This window comes from Fusarium flagelliforme (assembly GCF_020744385.1).
Source record: "Fusarium flagelliforme strain FIESC 12 MPI-CAGE-AA-0113 chromosome Unknown B0J16scaffold_1, whole genome shotgun sequence".
Taxonomy (NCBI): domain Eukaryota; kingdom Fungi; phylum Ascomycota; class Sordariomycetes; order Hypocreales; family Nectriaceae; genus Fusarium; species Fusarium flagelliforme.
The window spans coordinates 5,626,624-5,646,485 of NW_025763503.1; the positions used below are offsets into that span (position 1 = coordinate 5,626,624).

Below are 19,862 nucleotides of genomic sequence, written 5' to 3' on the forward strand. Positions count from 1 at the left end.
TCTGCTTTGGTTGAAAATTGCACATCGATTTATTTCATAAGGTAATCATAGACCTCTCCAAGACTTTCGCAAAACAAGAGGCCGCACCCTTGTGTCAAGGGCAAACAGGAAAAGCAAAAAGACAAAAGCTCCTCACACTCCTGGCCAGCTATGGCATCCATGGGTCCTTCTTTTCATTCATATTGTTTCTCTTTCCTGTACCCGTCTTGTTCATGTTTTGCATACCGTTGCAAGTGGGATCCCCGCTTCTCCTACACTAATCCGTCATAGAGGGATAGCGCTGAGACGATGGTTTCGTCACGTTTGCTGCCCTCCTTGAACTCCTCCATGTCTAGGCTGCCGTTCTCGTCCTTGTCCATCATGCGGAAGATCTTCTTTACTCGCTTCTCGGGGGTATCTTCGTCTTCGGGTAACTTGACCATGGAACCAACCTAAGCACAGTTAATCGGGGCTTTTGTGTCGCTCATAACCCTGGGACGTTGCGAGGTGATGAGAGCAGCAAGTAAACACTTACCATCTTGTAGATAGCCTCGACAATCTTGAGCATCTCGTCATAGCTAATCTTGCCATCGCCGTCAATGTCATACAGCTGGAAAGCCCAATCCAGTTTGTCCTCCATCTTGCCTCTGCTGGTGACACTCAGCGCACAGATGAACTCCTTAAAGTCGATAGTGCCGGACTTGTCGCTGTCGAATACGTTGAAGACATAATCGGCGAATGAGCTCGGATCTCCGAAGGGAAAGAACTGTCTGTAGATCTTCTGGAACTCCTCCTTGGTGAGAGTACCCGATGGGCAATCCTTAAGGAAACCTAGTGCTAATATTAGGCAAATATTCTCTTACAACAAAAGGGTGTCGAGGTTTGGGGTGTGGGCAGTGCAGTGCAAAGCACACAGGAGGCCTCGTGAGCGACATCAACGTACCCTTGTACCATTGCTGCAACTCCTTCTTGTCAAAATGGGTTGATTTTTGAAGCTCAGCAAGTTGATCTTGGGAGAGCTTGGACTGTCTGAATAAGCACAAAAATGGTTAGTAATGAGCTATGATTGTGACAAGGTCGATCCCAAAGAATAATGACGTCGGTCCCTAGCTTCCGTGGGGATCCGAGTTTGACAAATGCGCTTGCGCCCGATGAGATTCTGGCTACAAGTGACGCAACATGACCCCGATGGCATGGAGGCGACGAATAGCGGGACAGCGATATGAAGCGACTCGCAAGAAGAACAGAAATGCGCCAGGAGCAAACTTACGATTTACCCATGACGTTAGAGAGTTGGGGTTGTTGTTGGCGAGTGTAGAGGTAGAGAGCGCGAATTGCGCGATGCTTGAGCCAAAGTTGGACGGCTCGGAGAGTCTTTTAACTCGAAAGAAACGAGAGACAGGAAATCAAGTCGCCAAAGCCAAGAATAATCTCGACCTATTGAAGTGTCGCCTGCGGAGACGAGGTATTGGAGAAAGGCGACGTCAATATCGAAGTCGAAGTCGGGAAGATTGGGGAGGAAATAGGTTACGTCGAAGTCGGAGCGCGGAGGCGAAGGTAGGGATGAAAGCGAAGCGCCTGGTGAGGGGCTAGTAGCCAGTGGTTAAGCTCTCAGGGTCGTGCGGTGCGAGAGTTGAAGCGGGAAAAGAGCCCAGTCGCGAAGGTTGGATAGGACAAGTTATGGAGAGAAGAGGAGAGGATCAAGTAGTTCAAGGGGAAAGAGGAGCAAGAAAGGTAAAGCAAAAAAGTAATGCAGGTGAGTTGAGTATAGATGGAATAATTGGCATGGAAGCTACATAAAGCACCAAGGTAGGTAGGTACCTATTAGACTCGGGCTAGAAGTGGAGGTCACTCACTCACTGCCTTGAAAGGAGTGGACAGTCGAGTGAGAGCCAAGGTTGAGCAAGGGTGGGAAAGAGCCGACGACACTCAACACGAGGATGAGGCGACGGGACCTACACAAACTCCGCCGGAGCAAGATCGATCCACTACCTAGGTCCTGACCTAGAGGGGTTTCCAGGGCACTCACCACCAGTCCAGGTCCTCTGCTGACCACAGTTTAGGGGTCTCAGTGCGGTATCAGACACGCAAGGTATGCCCTGGGCAGCCCACCTCAGTTTCCATAGTGGGGGCGGGGTTGTGGAAGTCTGGAGGTTCCAGAGCCCCCGCTACCTACGACTGCCTGTAAATCACCATCTTATTGGCCAGTGGTGATTTTATGCTACTCGACCCGGTAGAAATCTGGTTTTCCATCAATGTTTCCATTCCAGTTTCTAATGACGAGTCGAAACTACCTACACGATAGGATCCATATCATGGAATCCACCATTTTCCCACGGTTATCCATTTCCCCGCCAGAAGAACACAGTCTCCTCGAAATATCAAAAATCCATGGATTTACATAATCAGCTGCCTCTTTAAGAAGCAACCGTGTCTGTCCTAATGACAGTAGCTACAGCAACCATCTCACCTCGGCTTAAATATCATTGAGGCTGTGTAGACTACATGCTTTTTCGACTTCTGGAAGCGTGGCGACCAGGCAGCCGGGTTGTCCGGTTGCATGCAGTGAACGGTGTGTGGCTGTGTTACCTTAACAAGTATGATCGGAGTTAATGCCTGTTGAGAATAGCAGTTCTCGATTCTATATTCTTAATTAGTAAGTGGTGATCCTCCTTTTTCTCTGCTCCTCTGATAATAGTGCTGTGTTTACTTAAATTTCTGCCACCAACTGAGACACCGGCACAATGGTCGAGTTACACCGAGGTTAGGAGTTGGTAGGTAAAGTAGAAATGTGTATTTGAGCGACTCACATCTGTAATTGTGTCACAGAACAAGCTGCATCTATCTGTCTGCATCTGCGCCAAGTCGGCACCAAATCACTCTATCGTCAATAAGCTTTTACTGCGCCCACCTCGACTAACAAACAGCTGCTGCTCTCTTACACCTTTCTCGCTAGCCTCCAAGCAGAAGCTCACAATGACATGCTACCCAAGTACCTTCCACCGACCTTGGCTGCCTCTCCGTCTCCTTCCCCCTGACCCCTGTCGCCCTTTGATCACCCAACGTACTGTCCGTTCGTTCTATGCCATCTTTGGTTCATCATAACAAGAGGATAACAAGAGACGACCAGGGTTAGCAAGCTCGGCTGCTAGAGAGCATAAGAGACGAAATTAGTGCTTCACTTTATGCTATTTTAGTTAGACTTGCTCTTATCCTATCTACGTTTTACGCTTTGCAACTTTGAATGAAGTTTGTGACATAGAGCTCTGGCAGCCTGCCTACTAGGAGACTATACCTAGGTATCGTAGAAAGAAACATGGAATCACCATGCTCAAGTAGGTTACCTACAAACTCGCTCCCCCAAGTCATATCCTGTGCCACCGTACTAATAACACAATGCAAAATACAAAATTTAATACTTATAGTAGACTCCAATGTAGACCTTGAGTCGAGGTATCTTAACCATAGTCCCGCCCATGCATGCTATCTGTCCCAAATCATGATGCTGCCTTACTCCTATCCGTCTGCCAGCTTGGAGAATATCCAATCCAATACAGAAACACCCAGTCCCGATCACGTCTCCCAGGACAACATCCACATGTACAGTCATTAAACTTGGCAACCAACATCGCCATCGTGCTCTCTAACCCACCACAACCTTCATACTGAGAGTCTCAAGGAATCGACCGAGATCCTCCTTCTGAACTTCTACCACACAATGGTCGAAGCTATCAGCCCGCATTTTCGCGTTGATCGAGAACGCCACGTCTTGGAATGCACTGCCAAACTTGTTGAGGCCGTAGCCCTTCTCATGTTCGACGTCCTCATCATCTGACACGTCCGAGTCTGAGCTATCCGAATCCTCCGACTCGGTCTCAAGTTCGTCTTCATCATCACCTGCATCTCGTCGAGCTGCCCGTTTGTCTTCTCGCACCTTTTGCTTTGCTAGACGCGACTCTTCCTTCTTCTTGAGTTTGGCTTCTCTTTCGGCTTTGCGTTTCTTCGCGGCTTCTCTGTCCAGTAACGTCGTGTCTGGGCCACCTCCACCACCTGTGCCCACCACGACATACACACCTCGTTTCTCATTAAGACCAGCGACAACAAGGGGTGTGCCGCGGCCGCCCTGTGACAGTTTTCCGTGAGCTTCCCTCTCTTGTTCGGCAAGCGCCTCGCCTATCCAGAGTGACAGTTTGGTAAGTGCTGCGGGGTGCGTGAAAAGCGAGACGTCAGGCCCTTCCTTGACTACACACATACGGAATGCGCGAAGGTGTTTAATCTGCTTGTCCTTGATGAGCGACGTCCCTGTCCGATAGATTGCTCGATGGAGAAATTGAGCAGTGGGGAGTCCGGCTTTCAGCGCGTCGATGCTAGTGTTGTTGTCAGTGGCCGATCATCGAGGCTTTAATCAGGAGAGAATGCACTTACTTTTCAAGCGCGTCGTAGGCCTCCCAGAACTGTTCAACCCATTCTTCTCCCTGAGCTGCCAATTCGGCTTGCTCAGTTTCTTGGTTGGATTGACTTGCGACTACAGTGGACTCTGCGTTTTGAGCATGCTTGCCAACTTCTAAAAGTGCGCCGATGACAACTCCCACGTCCTGAGCACTCAATGTTGCGCGCCAGCCCCAACTACGAACAAAACCCCATCCATCTTTAGCACCAGCACGATCTTTGCCATCTGTGTCAACCGGCGGTACCATCTCATCGAGATTATAAAGTGAGCCGTACTTTAGCAATTTCGCCCTGAGCTCGCGCTTCAGCATCATGTCCATGTGGGTATAGCTTTGCTTGCACTGAGCAAGACTGACTCCCATCTTTGCAAGCAATTTGTGAAGCCGCTTGATTCCTGTCTCGCTCCAGGTTTTTAGACGTGAAAAAAGGTATGGCGAATGCAGCATGCTGTCGTACAGACTCCAGTGGCGGATAAGTAAGAACCTGGGCTCAGGGGACAGTCGAATTCCTGTGTCTTCCGGGTTTCTCGCTGTGGTGGGAATCACACCGGTGTTTTCCGCAGCAACACGCCCGTTTGTGATTTCTGGAGGGTTTAGACGTCTTACCTCGTCTCGGAGAAGCTGGCGTATCCTCGCCCCCCGAATCCCTAGCCAGCCTGTCGGACGACTCTTGTCACTTTGCCTGACAGGCGCAGCAGTACCCGCTGACGAGCGACCATAGATTTCCATAGACGTGACTCCAACTATAGTTAGCCATAGGAGATCGTTGTCTTCTCTACCAAGCTCGGAAGCAAGAGAATACATCATCGAAGATAGCGGTTCCGAGAAAGAGCATCCAATTTCGTAATACTCCTTGATAGTGGTTTCGTTCTTGTGACGAATTCGTTGTAGTCGTCTGCGCAGTGCACGAGGTGACGGGCCTGCAGGTGGTTGTGCTCCAGAGGGGGGCTCGACTGGATCGCTAGACAACCCGATATCAACTTGCCGTACCGAGAGGAGGCCCCTCTGTTGTGGACGCCGTGGCGACTCTGCAATCGAACTAGACTGAAGAGGATGTTAGTGAAACTCAGGAAGAAGTGACCAGGCAGTCTTACCGAATTACTCCTTCGTCGTTGTCGAGGTCTGTCATCGTCGCTATCGTCCTCTGCATCTGACCAGCTTTTGCGTTTTTGACCCGCATGCGTAGGTTCTTGGCCAATATCATCAGCGTTCTCGTCGTCGTCGCCTGGTTCCTCATTATCGGTGTCTCCCGAGTCGTCGCCATCGTCGTCAATTTCAGGTATGTCTACTAATGTAAGGTACGCGTTACGCTGAGGTTCCATGTCTTCTTCAATGTCGCCATCATCGAAAACGATGATGCCACCTTTACCAGGATTGAACACTCGGGTGATCTTCCCACCATCGACTCCAGCAGGGCTCCTTGACTGGTACGAGGACAATATCTCGGTTGCAGGATCGAGAGGGAAACCGCCAAAGACGTTTTCAAGATTCCATGGCCGACGTGCGTCCATTAACCAGACCTCTACGCCACTATAAGGAGCCTCGTCAACTTCAAGTTGAAGCCCGAGTGCTCTACCCAGGTCAATCATGCCTCCCACCCCAAGGCACACGACGACACCACCACTGCCACCCTCAGACTCTTTCATTGGCATAACTAATTCCTGGCCAGCTTTTTCAAGATCTGCATAGCCGGACACGGGCTGGATCTTGTGAGGAATGTAGTCATGCTTGAGCAATCGGGTGAGAATTCTGCAAGCACAAAGAGCGTCGGGTTCGAGGGCGACAAGAATAAGTACAGGTGGGGAGAGCGGGTGTCGTGTTTGCTGGAGGTGGATGTATAATTTCGAGATCAAAGACCGTGGAAGATACATGACTGCGAGGGGGTGACAGCGGTCCAATCGCTATGTCTATGTGCCACGAGTCTCATGGGCGGGCGTATATTCGACTCGATGATAGTTGGGTAGTCAGTCAAGGGGTGAGGTCGGGACGCGTAAAGTAGGTACTGCTGGAGAAAAAAAGGTCGAGTTTCAAGAATATATGGTATAGAAGGACTGTGTTGAGAGTATACCAGATAATTGAAATAAAAAGATCGAGTACGATACTATGAGCTTGAAGCGTACAAGTCAAGGTGATTTCGTCGTTATTAATGGATATCGGTATGCAAGATCCTAGCTGCGTTGCTTAGACGTTTAATTGAGATTCAATTTGGCGGACCGTGTTTTTGGCGACGCGCCTGGATTGAATGACGCGCTTTCTCGCCCTAGCAATTTAGGTAGGTACACGGGCAGGTTGGCCATTTCCATTCTGCTACCTAGGTAGGCTAGTACCTTTATGAGTGCCTGCCCCTCCTTCCATTCTGGGTACTTTCCATCAATAAAACACACATACGTTACAGAGGAAGGTGCAGAGGATGGGCAGGTAGCTACAGAACGTTCTGCCTACCTCTATACCTAAACTCTGGATTAGACTACAGTGCTAGTATAAGCTACATGCCATGGAAGAAACTCCCGTTGAGGTGATGGCTCCCGTAGTTGCGACCTATGCCAAGCTGAGGCAGGAACAATCTGCAGATGATGTGCTTATCCGTCTATATCCTCTCTCTACAGTTACCTATGCACCTTACTTGATTTGTTCCTCTTGTCTCATCTCGTCTCGTCTCGTCATCTCTATCCGCGACGACTCTCAAATTTACAAAGAGGAGGACAGCTAATCTTTGCTCTCAATTCTCATCTGGCATATTACTTCTCACCTCAGACTACCTGTGGTCTCAAGTCGGCCAAGTTAGAACGGGACCATCGTTGCTTATCCGAAAGCCTGCAAAGTCGCAATGCTTGATTAAGGCACAGCAACGCCAAGGTCTCAACTTTGTCAAGCGTGCATTATTATGCTTAGCAACCTCCACCTGGCCATATGAGTAACAAGACGAATTCAGTCTCATACCTACCTGGTGTACTGTTCGTTATCGCAACCGATAAGGTCCATACATCTACGATTCATTGCCGAGGACTGGTTTCCAAGTCGGAGCGTGATAATTTGGTCGAATAAGGCAATCGTGGTACTACGGCCCGATCATCCAGGTTTGACAGTATTTCATGGCTCATCAGCTGCAAGACGGAGCACTAACCTTATTGTTACAGACCGGAGCGATTCGAGTGTCGCGAAGTTGAAGTGCCTAGAGAAATGGAGACTGGGCCCGTTTGGTTTGGCCCACCCCAGATATGCACTCACTCACTCCATTACTCTACTCTTACTTATTAGTTACCTATTAGGTACCAGCTTGTTACTGCACCAAAGTTACAGCGCAACGCAGCACAGCATAGCACTCCCCTCAGAGCAAGGTTGACGACACAGGGGATATCTTCTCTGGTTGCTTTCCTCCGCAGTCACTATATTTCTTCAATCAAAGATCAGGAACAATGCATGCATCTAATTGAATGATTGGTAGTCCATCATTGTCTTAGATTTCCTAGTTTCTAGGACTTCGAGACCGTCCATCATACAGTGGAACAGTTGCCTGTTTCCAGCTTCAGTCTCCACGCTTCAGACTTGGGTTCAAACTCACGACTCGAGACACAGTTCCCACTACGCGGGCCCTTACCATGATCAGCTATCCTCGCTGTGCATGAGATAGCTAATTTGCTAGCATCTATCGCCACGTTTCGGCCTTGTCTATCTTGAGCTCGCTCGCTCGACCACGTCACGGCTGGGTTGCATTACTGTCGCCAATCTCTCTTCTCAAAAGAGTTTCGGTTTGTCCCGAAGGCTTGGTCCACGCCGGCTTGTCTCAGGAGCCAATTCATAGCCATCCCGCACCCACCGTCCTGTGTGTTTGCTACTATACCAACCACGCCAAAGACCCCGACCTACCAGTTTTCTGGGAGCTGGGAGACTTCTGGGTCTTCCTGCACCGCCTGCCCTCCCTTCCGTCGTGCTGGGAACCGCCCTTGCCCATCCTCCCATCGTATTGGCTGTCCGTGGACATTACTACTAGCACCCGCAACACAGTCCGAGTTGCTGGGTCCTGTGCGACTTCACGTTCAACCACGCCCGTCGCCAGAACCAGCAGGGCGTATCTTGAGAATCTTTATTCTATTGGGCAATACTGTCCGCTTTTTCAACTCTTCTTGACATATCTCACTCTGCCCGCATTACCGACTACCGTACCTTCCACTCGGGACCAAGCCCAAGTATCAGTCACCAGCATATACTTTTGGCTCACCACCGCCTAGGTAGACTGGTGTCATTTCAATCCTCACATTGCCCTCTACCCTGTTGCTACCCATCTGGTTAGGTTCAGGTTGTGTTCTCATGTATTCCTGTCCAACAACATCCTGTTCCTACAACAATTGTCTCTTCACGAGCACAATCTACCAAAAGGGTCTTGTATCAAAAGTTCGGTAGCAATGGACCATAATGACCCCGAAGAGGACCCAACATCGGACTACGGTGATTCTATAGCAACCTCCGAATTTACTTCAGTCAACACAAGAGAACTATACTCATACGAACACGGAAGGTATTTAGTAACACACCATGCATTGTCTGTTTTCTTCAATGCTGATTTGTTAGGCGTTATCAAGGCTTTCTACGCGGCCGTTACGGTCTTCCAAATGACGATGCTGAGCAAGTTCGCGAAGGCCTGAAGCACAAGCTGTATTTGGACTATCTCATGGATGGAAAGCTGTTCTTAGCCCCAATTGGTGATAATCCGCAAAAGATTGTCGATCTGGGCACTGGTGTTGGCATGTGGGCGCAGGATGGTAAGGTCCATCCCTCTCGTAGCGGCTCTCAAACTAACTCAAGTGTTGTCGCAGTCGCAGAGAACTTTCCCAGTGCACGTGTTATAGGCACAGATCTTTCACCAATTCAACCGCATTGGACTCCGCCGAATGTCGAATTTCGAGTGGAAGACCTTGAGGACGAGAACCGCTCGTGGACGAGCATCTACGCAGATGCAGATTTGATTCATATCCGCGCTTTGTTGCAAACACTGCGTAAACCAAGACAACTATTGGAAAGAGCCTTTCAGTGGGTGGAAATGCCCCATGTTCTCTCATTATGATAACTAACTGAGTGATTCTAGAAAACTGAAGCCAGGTGCTTGGATCGAGATACACGAGATTGTACCTTTCGTGTTCTCCGACGACAACACCGCTGGATATGACCATCCTATGAACAAATTCTACCGGCTTGTTGAGGGCCCATTCACTGAGCTGTATGGATGGAATTTACGCTTCCCTCTCCAAATCGTCGCAACACTTCGCGACGTGGGCTTCATCAACATCAACGAGCGGCACGAGTTCACCCCAGTGGGCCGGTGGCATCAGGAGGCCAAGATGAGAGAGATGGGAATTTTCACGCAAAGTATTCTTGAAGAATGGGTTACGGCCATGCTTGGCCGCCCGGATATTATGGGACTTACAGAGGACGAGGCATATGAGCTTGGGCATAGCATTTTTGAAACTCTCAACAATACGCGCATACATGCACAACTCGATTGGATCGATTGCTGGGCGCAGAAGCCGCTATGATAGGGAAGTCCAAAAACCCCCGTTATAATGGCAAACTTCTCAGAATTCCAGTCATACTGGTGGCCTTTTGGCCGAAGTTGATAGCTGTCAGCACACATCACGCTCGTACCTCCACTCCAGCTGTACAACAGCCAGTCAGCCAAATTCGGTGTCAACATGTTTGGTCCTGGCGGCTGGGGTGACAGGGATGGAGGTTACGTTGCATGGTGCCTTCTGGTTGTTGAAACGCAACACAAGAGCAAACATGGACCCGTCACATAACACTGCTGATCAGCTTGCCGTGGAGCGTGGCTCATGCCAGGTATCGAACTAGGAAACGGCAGTGTGACGTGACAGGGAGGGGCTCGAGATCCTTGCATCCGGATCTCAGTGTGATACATACATTAACCCATCTCCCAACTTACCGGATAGCCATCAGCTTAGAGGCTAACGGAACAAACTAGTGTTGGAAACACTGCGATTCTTGAAAGGGGCTGTCAAAGAGCTTGGGATTGCATGTTTCTGCGCATTCGATGTTTAAAATCGTGATAGGACATGTAGACTAGTGTCACGAGATCTCAGTTTCTCACCCATCTTTTCATCTTACTACACCTAGAGTAACATCAAGTCATTCGAGATTTCGGCAGCCGACTGCTTGCAACAAATCCCCCAGCGCCCTTCTCAACTTCGCCCTCAGTATGTACGGTTCAATCCATAAGGCTATTTATTCGACACCTAGAAAAGAAAGAACGAAGATACATGCCGGCCGGAGCTGTGTCAAAAGCTTTTTTTGATATTACCGCCAGTGTATGAAGGAAATGAATAAATAAACACAAATTTTGAGTGTTGCCATTTCTGCAACCTTTCTAATGCGACATGTCTTCTGGTTCGAGTGCACAACATGAATACACAGATATATGAATATATGGACACACGATAGGACAGAACAAAATGAACGAAGCATATCGCTGTACAAATGCCCGTGACCGAAATGCAAGTATCCCGTACGATGCGGTTCAAGAAGGCATAATCTTTGACTTCCAGCAAAAGCAAAACAAAAGAAGAAATAGCAAGCGGTAAACAGCGCAAAAAGAGTTCGTGTATCGTATCGCATTAAACCAATTCGTATCGCTAATTTCCAAACATATTGCCGCCGGGAGGAGGGCCACGTCCCATGCCTCCCATAGGGGGTGGCATACCAGGCATCCCTCCGCCGGGCCCGCCGCCGCTAAAGCTTCCAAAACCACCCATCGGGGTAAAGCTGGCGGTGTCATTATAGCCTGACATCATAAATGTCCAGTCCATCTCTCCAGGCTCGTCACTAGAAGCAACAGAGCCCGAATTCGCCCGTTGGCCGTGATGCACCGTCCCAGGGGTCATATGTCCAACAGAAGGGGCAAAACCTGTGGAAGAAGGCGTCGTGACTTGTGAACGCGGGACGCCGATCTGAGGTCTGGAAAGATTAGGGTCGGGTCTTCTCTCTTGCTTTGCCCGTCGACGAGCTGCGACGCGCTCGCGCAGAGGTCCAAGAAACGCTGGCCTCCGAGGCTGTCGACCGGCAGCGATAAGGGAGGCTTCATGTGCATCCCAAGCTTTGACAAAGTGACCACCAAATGCCATGTGCATAGGGTTGTGGTAATTGTTCATGAGGCCGCGAAGATCGTGGTTCTTCTCTATGGCATCCCACGCACGTTCTACCATCGGACCAGAGACGCGGTGCCGTAGTTGTTGGACAAGAAACATGTAGGCAGGAAAGGGGAAGTGATGCATAGAGTACCATTTGAAGGGACGCAGTGACTCGGAGGATTGTACAACATTGTCATACTCAATCATCTGCGTAGCTTGTAGAAACAAACTATCTCTTTCAACATCCTTGAGCGGGATATTGTCATCGTTGCTATGCATTCGAACAAGAAAGCTGATGATACGCATCTTGCACATGGCTTGACGAGTCATTGTAAGGGTAAAGAAGTGCAGAGGAATCTTGGGGTCGCACTGGCTGAGATAAGTACCTTCGATGTGCGCGCAGTACCCGTCGAGAGTATATACAGGCCCGTCTTGGCCAGCAAGGCGGATTGTTGCCTGGCTTTTGTTGGCAGCTGACCCTCCAGGGCTCTTGTCTGGGTTATTCATTTTATAACTGTCGCGATTGCTATCGCTCGAAACAGCCATTGCAAGCTCAACCCTTGTGAGTGAAAAGAGCATTTCAGTTGGCCCGGTGTGGGGAGTGGGGAATTCTTTTCCATCGACGTGTAAGTCCGAGTCGTTGACATTCATTGGTATTTTACAGTCACCACCAGTAGAGAGGGCAGTGACTGTTGATCCGGCCATCTCTCCTAGTCGCCGGTCGTACCCAACCAGCGTCCACCATAGCCGACGGCGTTGCTCAACTTCAAATGGTGGCAAGCCAAACTGAGCTGGGTCTCGATGAAGACCCATTCGTTGAGCGATACGGACAGCCAATCCAATCAAGCAGAAGACCTGTCGAGGGTCAACAAACCACCGAACAGCAAACTGAGTTCAAGTCAATATAAAATCCCGAATCAAGCAGCTGATGATGAATTTACCAGGTAGAGAATATACGCCTGCAGCAAAATGGGATCGTTGACTCGCATAAACCCAGCTGCTGTAAGCGCTTGCTGGGTACCAGCATGGTATCTCGCTAAAAGTTCTTTTTTGGTTTCGTTAAATCTCCTGTAAACATCGGCTTCCTCGAGTGATGTGATTGCCATTAGATACATGGAAAACATGAGAGCTTCAATGTTCTTAGGTGCGTTCTCGATATCCGAACTTGCTTCGATGATCTGACCCTGAACAGTGGGTACATGTGTGATTTTGAGTAATGGGTTGATGTTGTCGATGTAGATTTGCCATAGTTGAAAAATGTGTATGGTAGAAGGATGCAGGTTAACAATTGGGACAGGAGTACCCCCGATGATGAAAGGAAATCCGTCAGTAGCAAACATGCGGTCAAAGGCACGATGAATGGTAGATCCTACTTCAGGTTCTTCGTCGGATGAATCTTGAAGCATATGTTCGCTTGCTCGAAACTGTAGGGGAGATTAGGGACCTGCAACAATTAGAGGAAATGAGTTTTGGGCAGCATACCTCTTTGTGATAAGAAAACCACGCTCCACCACCGGTCCTGTAGTAGTGTAAGCAAAATCGACTCACAGGGAATAGGTTGGCATGATCTGTAGGATGCGTACTTTTGCTCTGCATTGGATGGAGCAGGGGATGAGCTAGCTTCAGGGGTTGTCTTGAGACCTTCAAAGTCGTTCTCCAGCTCATCGACATCCTCGCCTGGAGGGCCATCATGCCTTAACTCGTGGCCGATGGCATCGACCTTAACTCCATGCTCGGCCAAAAGGTTTTCATATTTCTTAAGACGCTCGATCAGATCCTTTTCTTGAAGGCGCTTCTTCCGACGACGAGGGGGCTGAGGAGGTATAACCCGGCACTCAACCTTGGCCTTAACACAGTTGGCACATGGTTTATTCTTATCACAGCGGACTTTGCGTTGTTGGCATAGAACACAGCTGGTACCTCGAGTCAACTTGAGGTTTGATGGATCTTGAAGTTGTTGTTGTTGTTGTTGCTGCTGCTGCTGGTGTTGTTGCGGGGCCGAGCCGGGAACACCGGGGATGCCATTGGGATAGGGCATGGCAAGCCGTAATGGGGGCCGTGTGAGAAGGTCCGTAGAGCCGGAGCCTTTGGACCCGATAGAGTGGATACTGTGTTCCGGAGCGGAACTGCAATAGACAAAGCAGATGTCGGGCCCGGAGTGAGTGAATGCAGTACTGCGCTCGGGTGGTGGGTGCTGAGACAATTCGCCAGCAAACACAGCACAGCTGCGCGTTACCGAACAAGTGGCGCTGGCAGGGCCCGAAAATGGCGTTCGGTCAATCAGCAGCTATCGGCAGACTTGACCTGCTTGATGGGTTCAGCTAAGCTGCAAGTCAAATGTCTTGTCAGCCCTACAGCTGATGAAGGTACCGTGGCGTACTGTACTACCGCAGCTATAGGTAGGGATCAGAGTCAGGGACCAGATACAATTGATTCCGCAACGGTCCAGTGGTAAGACTTGAAGAACGAAGAGTGTCTGTCTTGTTGTTTGATCTTCCCGTCGGGCCCGAAGCTACAGCACGGGAGCTTACTGTAGTTTACCTCGCTTGGCGGCCGTGCTTTGACATTGGATGAGAGGATTGATTGCTGGAAGATATGGGAGAATGATTGGATGGTTGGTTGGCCCCTCTTTCTCTTTGCTGATAAGATAACTTATGGTGATACCTACCTACCTGCCTGCTAGGTACCTAGATTGAGAGACAAGGTGAGGTGAGATACTACCTTGGATACAGGTAGATAGAAATTTCCAAAAGGAGTACAGACAGGTACGGAGAGACCATAAGAGAGGACTTTCGGGTAACAAGAATGTAGGAATTGGCCGAGAGTTGTTCATGTTAAGAAGGCAAGTGCGCTCGTGTCCGTCGGTCCCGAGGAAGGGACACTCTTGCCAGTTTCGCAACTTTGATTTCCCAATGGGGAATAGCGCCACCATCTCCGGATCCGACCTACTGCTTCATCTTTCACCTTCGGGGATTTATTCAGTCTCGAAACAATTTTATTCGGGTGGATTTTGCTGTGTCTTATGTGAAACTAAAGACTATCGACCGAGAAATCTCACTTCGCTTCGAAAATCTCCCCTAAGTCATGACGCTAGTTTCGTGTTGTTGTAAAGCTCGGTCTTCTGTCTGTCCGATGATCAACTCGCAATGTAGATATATCTAGGACAATACCCAGTGTAGCAATTGCTTCATGTTGTTTATCATCACTCAAGCATTCTCTCATCACCCAAGTAACAACTCTTCCCTGGTATACATTTATCTCTTGGACAAGTCTACACCTCGACAACCTCAACAATGCCTTCAACTGAGAAGACAGACTCTGGTCTTCCAGAACGCAAGTCAATCAACTCGCTCTCATCAGCCGAACCACAGATTCCCTATAGCTCTAAACAAGAAGAAACCCCTGAATCTAGTCAAAATGTTCAGCAACCATCTTCAGGCACCCCTGAACCTGAAATTCCAGCACCCCAAGGCCAAGTCGTTGACCAGGAAGCATTGGAAAACTACAAACCAAAGACACTCAAGTTCTGGCTCATTATTGTCTCTGTCTTCTCTGCCATGTTTCTAGTTGCTTTGGATCGCACAATCATTGCAACCGCTATCCCCGAGATCACAAATGACTTTCAGAGTCTTGGGGATATAGGATGGTATGGTTCTGCCTACATGCTTACCACCGCTGCCTTCCAGCTCATCTTTGGTCGCATCTACCGTTTCTATGACTTGAGAAAAACATTTCTTGTCTGCATCTTGACTTTCGAGATTGGCTCTGCCATCTGTGGAGCTGCACCCAACTCTGTTGCCTTTATTGTTGGGCGAGCTATTGCTGGAATTGGCGCGGCAGGAATCATGACTGGCTCGATGATGTCTATCGTGCCCCTGGTCCCTCTCCATAAACGGCCTCTCTTCCAATGTAAGTATCCGACTCTTCGTTATCACTCTATGAACTTACTAACTCTGTTTGCAGCAATGTTTGGTATGGTCTTTGGAATCTCTTCAGTCGCTGGGCCTCTAATCGGCGGAGCTTTTACCCAGCATGCCACTTGGAGATGGTGCTTCTACATGAATCTCCCCGTTGGCGCCGTGGCTTCCATCTTTCTTTTCTTCTTTCACACCATGTCGAAGAAGAAGCAAGAGTCTGTCCCTGCCCTCGAGCATATCACCCGCCTCGACCCGCTTGGAACATTCTTCTTCGTCCCCTCGATGGTATGCCTTATCCTTGCACTTCAGTGGGGAGGCTCAACTTATGCTTGGAGCAGCTGGCGACTTATTGTGCTCTTTGTCATCTTTGGCCTCACACTCATTGCCTTCGCTATCGTGCAGGTCAAGATGCCAAAGACGGCAACCATTCCTGTCAAGGTCATCACCCAACGGACAATGCTGGCATGCGCTTGGATCTCGCTGTTAGTTGGTGGTGGCATGATAGTCGTTGTGTACTATCTTCCTCTATGGTGTAAGTCTCTCCTATCTTTATATCCTAGTCAGTGCTAACATACTCCTAGTCCAGGCTACCAAGGGTGTCAGCCCAGTTGACTCGGGCGTCTACACCATCCCTCTCGTGCTCAGCCTGGTGGTAGCAAGTATCATCTCTGCTGCTTTTACCCAAAGGATTGGCTATTATGTTCCTTCCATGATAATCTGCCCCTGCATCATGTCTATCGGACAAGGCCTCTTGACAACCATTAATCCAGACACTGGTTCATCCCATTGGATCGCCTACCAGTTTTTGGTCGGTTTCGGTCTGGGTCTTGGAATGCAGAGCGGTGGTCTCGCAATCCAGGCAACGCTTCCCAAGGAGGAAGTTCCCACTGGTCTCTCCATCACCTTTTTCGCTCAACAACTTGGCGGTGCTATCTTTGTTTCTGTCGGCCAAACTATCCTCAGCGGACGTCTCGTCGAACGACTGTCGGGTGTTCCTGGGCTTGCCTCCAAGAATCTTGTTGAGACTGGTGCTACAGAGCTCAAGAAGATGGTGCCATCAGAGTATGTCCCCAAGGTGGCAGAGGCCTACAACTACGCCATCACACGCATTTTCTACGTCGGTGTGGCATTGGCGTTGGGTCAATTGGTCTGCGCATTATGTGTAGAGTGGAGGAATATCAAGCCGAAGAAGGCTGAGTCATCGCCAGAGACTGGTAATGCTCAGCAGGAGCAAAAGACGGAGGAGTCATGATGGACGAATAACGGCGAATACGGAGGGGTTCGTGGGTAATAAAAACAAAAGGGTAGCCGGTATGATGGCAGAAAAGCTCCTCTCATTAGAAAAAGAATTGCTCCGGGAAGGAGGATATAGTTTACAATGCATTAGATAGAATAATTACAGTAGCTAAACATGAGTATGACCATACAAATTGATTTTCTATGCGTATATCTTAATTAGGCAGCCCACTGTGACTTGGACGTGAACCGATTTGTTGTCATTGCAGCTCACCGTACATCCTTCTTGATCGTTTATACTCAAGTATCATCTTTTAATGGCATTTTTAGCGATGAGTTGTAAGGCGTAGTCAATCGAGCATGGCGGTGAAGCCTGTAAGTGCCATGATCATCATGCGACATCCACCAGAGAAATCTGGACAGGGATCCCATCTCTACAACTGTACAAACGTTTGAAAAGAAGGCATGAAGGGCCTAATTCTTGGAATTTGGCGTCTTTCTAAATCTTCATCCCCTCCAGACTTGTAAGAATTAACCTTTAATGTGTGGGTTCGCCCACAATCGAGTCCACGACAGCCCAAAGGCCCAGGCATATTTACACCTCTCTATCGCCATCAATCTATGGCGCAACTCATGAGTTAGACTTTTCTGTTTAATCCTTAATCAAGAAACGAGCATCCAAGTCCAATCGCTGCTGCCATGTGCACAAACATCAGAACAACAATGGCTTGCGGCCACACATTCACAAACTATGCCACGGCGTGTGGCATGCAGCCCATGTCACGTTTACGTTCATATTCACGATCACGTCCGCGATCACGACCACGCTCATGTACGCCCAGCGTCAAGACCCAACACTTCAACGACACATGTGCTGCGTGTGATCCAGCGGCCCGGAGGCGCCGAGTTCGGCAGGACTATGAGAGCCGGCACGCCGAGCTCATGGCGCTGTACATAGCGGCCAAACGGACGGGCGACAGGGACGCCATGGCGCGTGTGGAACTTCTCGTTCTGGAAAATTCCATGACTACCATGGAGCGCAACTTTCAAATCAACACGCCGTATCAAGAAGAGGATGTTATGTGGTGGGAGATGAACTGAAGGAGAACTGGGCGGAAATAATTCACGACAATAACGAGAGGGCATAGACTAGGCGTTGGTTGGGCTGTTTAACTTTGATAAATGGAGGAATTCTGAGTATTTTCTTTTTTTGCGTTACCGTCTATTGATATCCATCTGTTATTAGAACATTAAAAACCATGACCGAGATACCTTTAATCTCCCAAAATGATCCTCTGACATGTTCCAGAGTATTGTGTTCCTCTGTAACCCCACTCTATTGGTGAAACGCCGATAATGATAAGTTCGTAAGATAGCTTTTAGATGCTCATGACCGAGATTCTCGTATCCATACCTGACATGGATAGATACTTCATGTTCGACATGACAAAAAGATGAGGGAAATCATTCTTGGTTTAAACATCTGCGCAAAAAATCAAGCCTACCCTCGAGTCGTTGACGAGGAATGCAAAAGTGGTATCCAATTTTTATTTAAACAAGAAAAATCATATGTCGTAAATTTCGATGTATCATCTTGACCAGTGCAACATTCAATGCGATCTGGGTGACGGTGGTGTCGGGGATATTGATCGGTACGCAGGGCGGTCATATTGTACGCTCTTAAATGCCGGTAGGAAGGTATCGATAGAGAGTGGCGGTTGGTATGTTGGTATTGTTTGTATTTGAGAATAGTCCAATTCGATAGAAGGAGCAGTAGACGAGGTAGATGTTGTCGAGGCATCTGAGGCGATAGAATTTACCTGTTTGTATTTCTTTGTGGGTGGCGGCGTGTCACTGTCGATACTATCGCAATGGCGGCGCTTCCCACTGCGAGTTGAAGACATGGTGTTGCGTCCTGTATCCGTATGCTGTGACAGATAGAGAGTAGGCGGCGTGATGGTGAATTTAGGTGAAGGCGCCGAAACGCGGACCATTTTGTCCGTACTTTGGCTAAAGGCGGCGATCATATTCCAAGTGCGACGGTACGGTACTGTACAATACAAGCAGTAGACTTGAGCCAGATCTGGCGAGATAAGGTGGGTGGGTTTTGAAGTCGAGAGTCGCTTTTTAGTGTTGACCGAAAGATCAAGATCCAGATCAAGATCAAGATGAGTGTCGGAGATCGAAAGCAGATAAGAAGGAGATTCTGCTAGAGAGATCAGATGAGTATTTGATATCTGCCGAAAAGATCCAAGACAGTGATTCCAGCCAGTGAGAAACAGCCGAGGAGGAGGGGCTAAGAAAGGTAAAAGGGAGAAATGAGAATGATATATGATAAAGATGCTTTGTTTGCGGCTAGACAAACAAATACAAGAGGCGGTGGATATCAATGGGGGAATAAGATAAAGAAAAGAAAGAAAGAAAGAAAGAAGATGGCCAAAATGCAATTGAAAAAGAGAAGAAGGATGGAAGGGGGGAAAAGGTGAGACTCGGGTAGGTACTGTAGGTAAGAGAAAGAGACAAGACGATAGGCAGGTAAAGCAAAATGTCCACATCCACATCCATCAAATGCCTGCTTGCATATGTACTTGCATACCTGTGGAGATGCGACGGGCAACTAAATAAAACCTTTTTTTCTGCAGTATAGAGTTTATGCCGCTCTGCTCTGTATTTCCTTCAGAATACAAAACTGCCCTGTCGTACGGGGCATTCGTTGTGTCGTCCTGAGAGACCTGCAACCGCGGGCGGTTTTGAACAAAGGATCTCGCGCATCAAATGGGTCCAACCTCAGCTCCTGGTGATCAAAGCTTCAACAAGGGCAGGGCATAAATATAAATCAAGGCATGGAAGGATCCGTCCGCCGCGCTACCAAACAATTCAATGAGTGATGAGCAATAGACAATGGATATGCTTTAAATAGATGAAGAAGACGGTCTTTAATCAGACCACAATCAAAGCATAATAAACATTCATCACCAACAATTGAGATAAAATGATGTATTGCGTTGTATGATCATGAGACAAATGTCCATGTCACTACGGAGTAAAAACGAACCGCAAATGGCGGCAAAATGCAGGGTCGGGTCGCATGTATCCGTAGCTGAGCTCGAATTAAAACGGAAATTGAACGCTGACATAATATCGGA

At 48.7% G+C, this 19,862-nt stretch overlaps 7 protein-coding genes across 7 annotated transcripts; 3 read left to right on the forward strand and 4 right to left on the reverse strand.

The window, feature by feature from the left end:
- Positions 1 to 5: 5 nt before the first annotated feature.
- B0J16DRAFT_34460 (uncharacterized protein) lies at positions 6 to 1,545 on the reverse strand. The gene is made up of 4 exons (XM_046128185.1): positions 1,250 to 1,545; positions 923 to 1,008; positions 515 to 810; positions 6 to 431 (listed from the first exon to the last, which is right to left on the reverse strand). Exons 1-4 carry the CDS (start codon positions 1,258 to 1,260, stop codon positions 252 to 254), a joined length of 573 nt encoding a protein of 190 aa, XP_045989746.1. The 5' UTR covers positions 1,261 to 1,545; the 3' UTR covers positions 6 to 251.
- Positions 1,546 to 3,251: 1,706 nt separating this feature from the next.
- B0J16DRAFT_34492 (CDC45 family) lies at positions 3,252 to 6,599 on the reverse strand. Its single transcript, XM_046128216.1, has 3 exons — positions 5,522 to 6,599; positions 4,405 to 5,471; positions 3,252 to 4,346 (listed from the first exon to the last, which is right to left on the reverse strand). Exons 1-3 carry the CDS (start codon positions 6,296 to 6,298, stop codon positions 3,623 to 3,625), a joined length of 2,568 nt encoding a protein of 855 aa, XP_045989747.1. The 5' UTR covers positions 6,299 to 6,599; the 3' UTR covers positions 3,252 to 3,622.
- A 2,231-nt stretch (positions 6,600 to 8,830) lies between these two features.
- Positions 8,831 to 9,958, forward strand: B0J16DRAFT_378552 (S-adenosyl-L-methionine-dependent methyltransferase; the record flags this gene model as incomplete). Its single annotated transcript, XM_046130928.1, has 4 exons — positions 8,831 to 8,943; positions 8,997 to 9,187; positions 9,242 to 9,455; positions 9,511 to 9,958. 4 exons carry the CDS (start codon positions 8,831 to 8,833, stop codon positions 9,956 to 9,958), a joined length of 966 nt encoding a protein of 321 aa, XP_045989748.1.
- A 634-nt stretch (positions 9,959 to 10,592) lies between these two features.
- Positions 10,593 to 13,916, reverse strand: B0J16DRAFT_34510 (fungal-specific transcription factor domain-containing protein). The gene is made up of 4 exons (XM_046128229.1): positions 13,147 to 13,916; positions 13,046 to 13,082; positions 12,505 to 12,987; positions 10,593 to 12,451 (listed from the first exon to the last, which is right to left on the reverse strand). The coding sequence occupies exons 1-4, from the start codon at positions 13,599 to 13,601 to the stop codon at positions 11,069 to 11,071; spliced, it is 2,358 nt and encodes a 785-aa protein (XP_045989749.1). The 5' UTR covers positions 13,602 to 13,916; the 3' UTR covers positions 10,593 to 11,068.
- Positions 13,917 to 14,568: 652 nt separating this feature from the next.
- B0J16DRAFT_297614 (major facilitator superfamily domain-containing protein) lies at positions 14,569 to 16,732 on the forward strand (the record flags this gene model as incomplete). The annotated part of the gene is made up of 3 exons (XM_046124467.1): positions 14,569 to 15,472; positions 15,527 to 16,012; positions 16,062 to 16,732. Exons 1-3 carry the CDS (start codon positions 14,857 to 14,859, stop codon positions 16,730 to 16,732), a joined length of 1,773 nt encoding a protein of 590 aa, XP_045989750.1. The 5' UTR covers positions 14,569 to 14,856.
- Positions 16,733 to 17,439: 707 nt separating this feature from the next.
- Positions 17,440 to 17,817, forward strand: B0J16DRAFT_314429 (uncharacterized protein; the record flags this gene model as incomplete). The annotated part of the gene is made up of 1 exon (XM_046125185.1): positions 17,440 to 17,817. The coding sequence occupies one exon, from the start codon at positions 17,440 to 17,442 to the stop codon at positions 17,815 to 17,817; it is 378 nt and encodes a 125-aa protein (XP_045989751.1).
- A 90-nt stretch (positions 17,818 to 17,907) lies between these two features.
- On the reverse strand, positions 17,908 to 19,771 carry B0J16DRAFT_329859 (uncharacterized protein). Its single transcript, XM_046126369.1, has one exon. The coding sequence runs from the start codon at positions 19,275 to 19,277 to the stop codon at positions 18,327 to 18,329; it is 951 nt and encodes a 316-aa protein (XP_045989752.1). The 5' UTR covers positions 19,278 to 19,771; the 3' UTR covers positions 17,908 to 18,326.
- Between the last annotated feature and the right edge of the window lie 91 nt (positions 19,772 to 19,862).

Coding starts and splice junctions, on each gene's coding strand:
- B0J16DRAFT_34460 (XM_046128185.1), bottom strand. Junction 811..922: donor GTTGCAGCAATGGTACAAGG/GTACGTTGATGT, acceptor TATTAGCACTAG/GTTTCCTTAAGGATTGCCCA. Junction 432..514: donor TCGAGGCTATCTACAAGATG/GTAAGTGTTTAC, acceptor AACTGTGCTTAG/GTTGGTTCCATGGTCAAGTT.
- B0J16DRAFT_329859 (XM_046126369.1), bottom strand. CDS start 19,277: ATGTGGATGTGGACATTTTGCTTTACCTGCCTATCGTCTTGTCTCTTT.
- B0J16DRAFT_34510 (XM_046128229.1), bottom strand. CDS start 13,601: ATGCCCTATCCCAATGGCATCCCCGGTGTTCCCGGCTCGGCCCCGCAA. Junction 13,083..13,146: donor CCATCCAATGCAGAGCAAAA/GTACGCATCCTA, acceptor ACACTACTACAG/GACCGGTGGTGGAGCGTGGT. Junction 12,988..13,045: donor GGTTTTCTTATCACAAAGAG/GTATGCTGCCCA, acceptor TCTCCCCTACAG/TTTCGAGCAAGCGAACATAT.
- B0J16DRAFT_34492 (XM_046128216.1), bottom strand. CDS start 6,298: ATGTATCTTCCACGGTCTTTGATCTCGAAATTATACATCCACCTCCAG. Junction 5,472..5,521: donor AACGACGAAGGAGTAATTCG/GTAAGACTGCCT, acceptor CATCCTCTTCAG/TCTAGTTCGATTGCAGAGTC. Junction 4,347..4,404: donor GCCTACGACGCGCTTGAAAA/GTAAGTGCATTC, acceptor CAACAACACTAG/CATCGACGCGCTGAAAGCCG.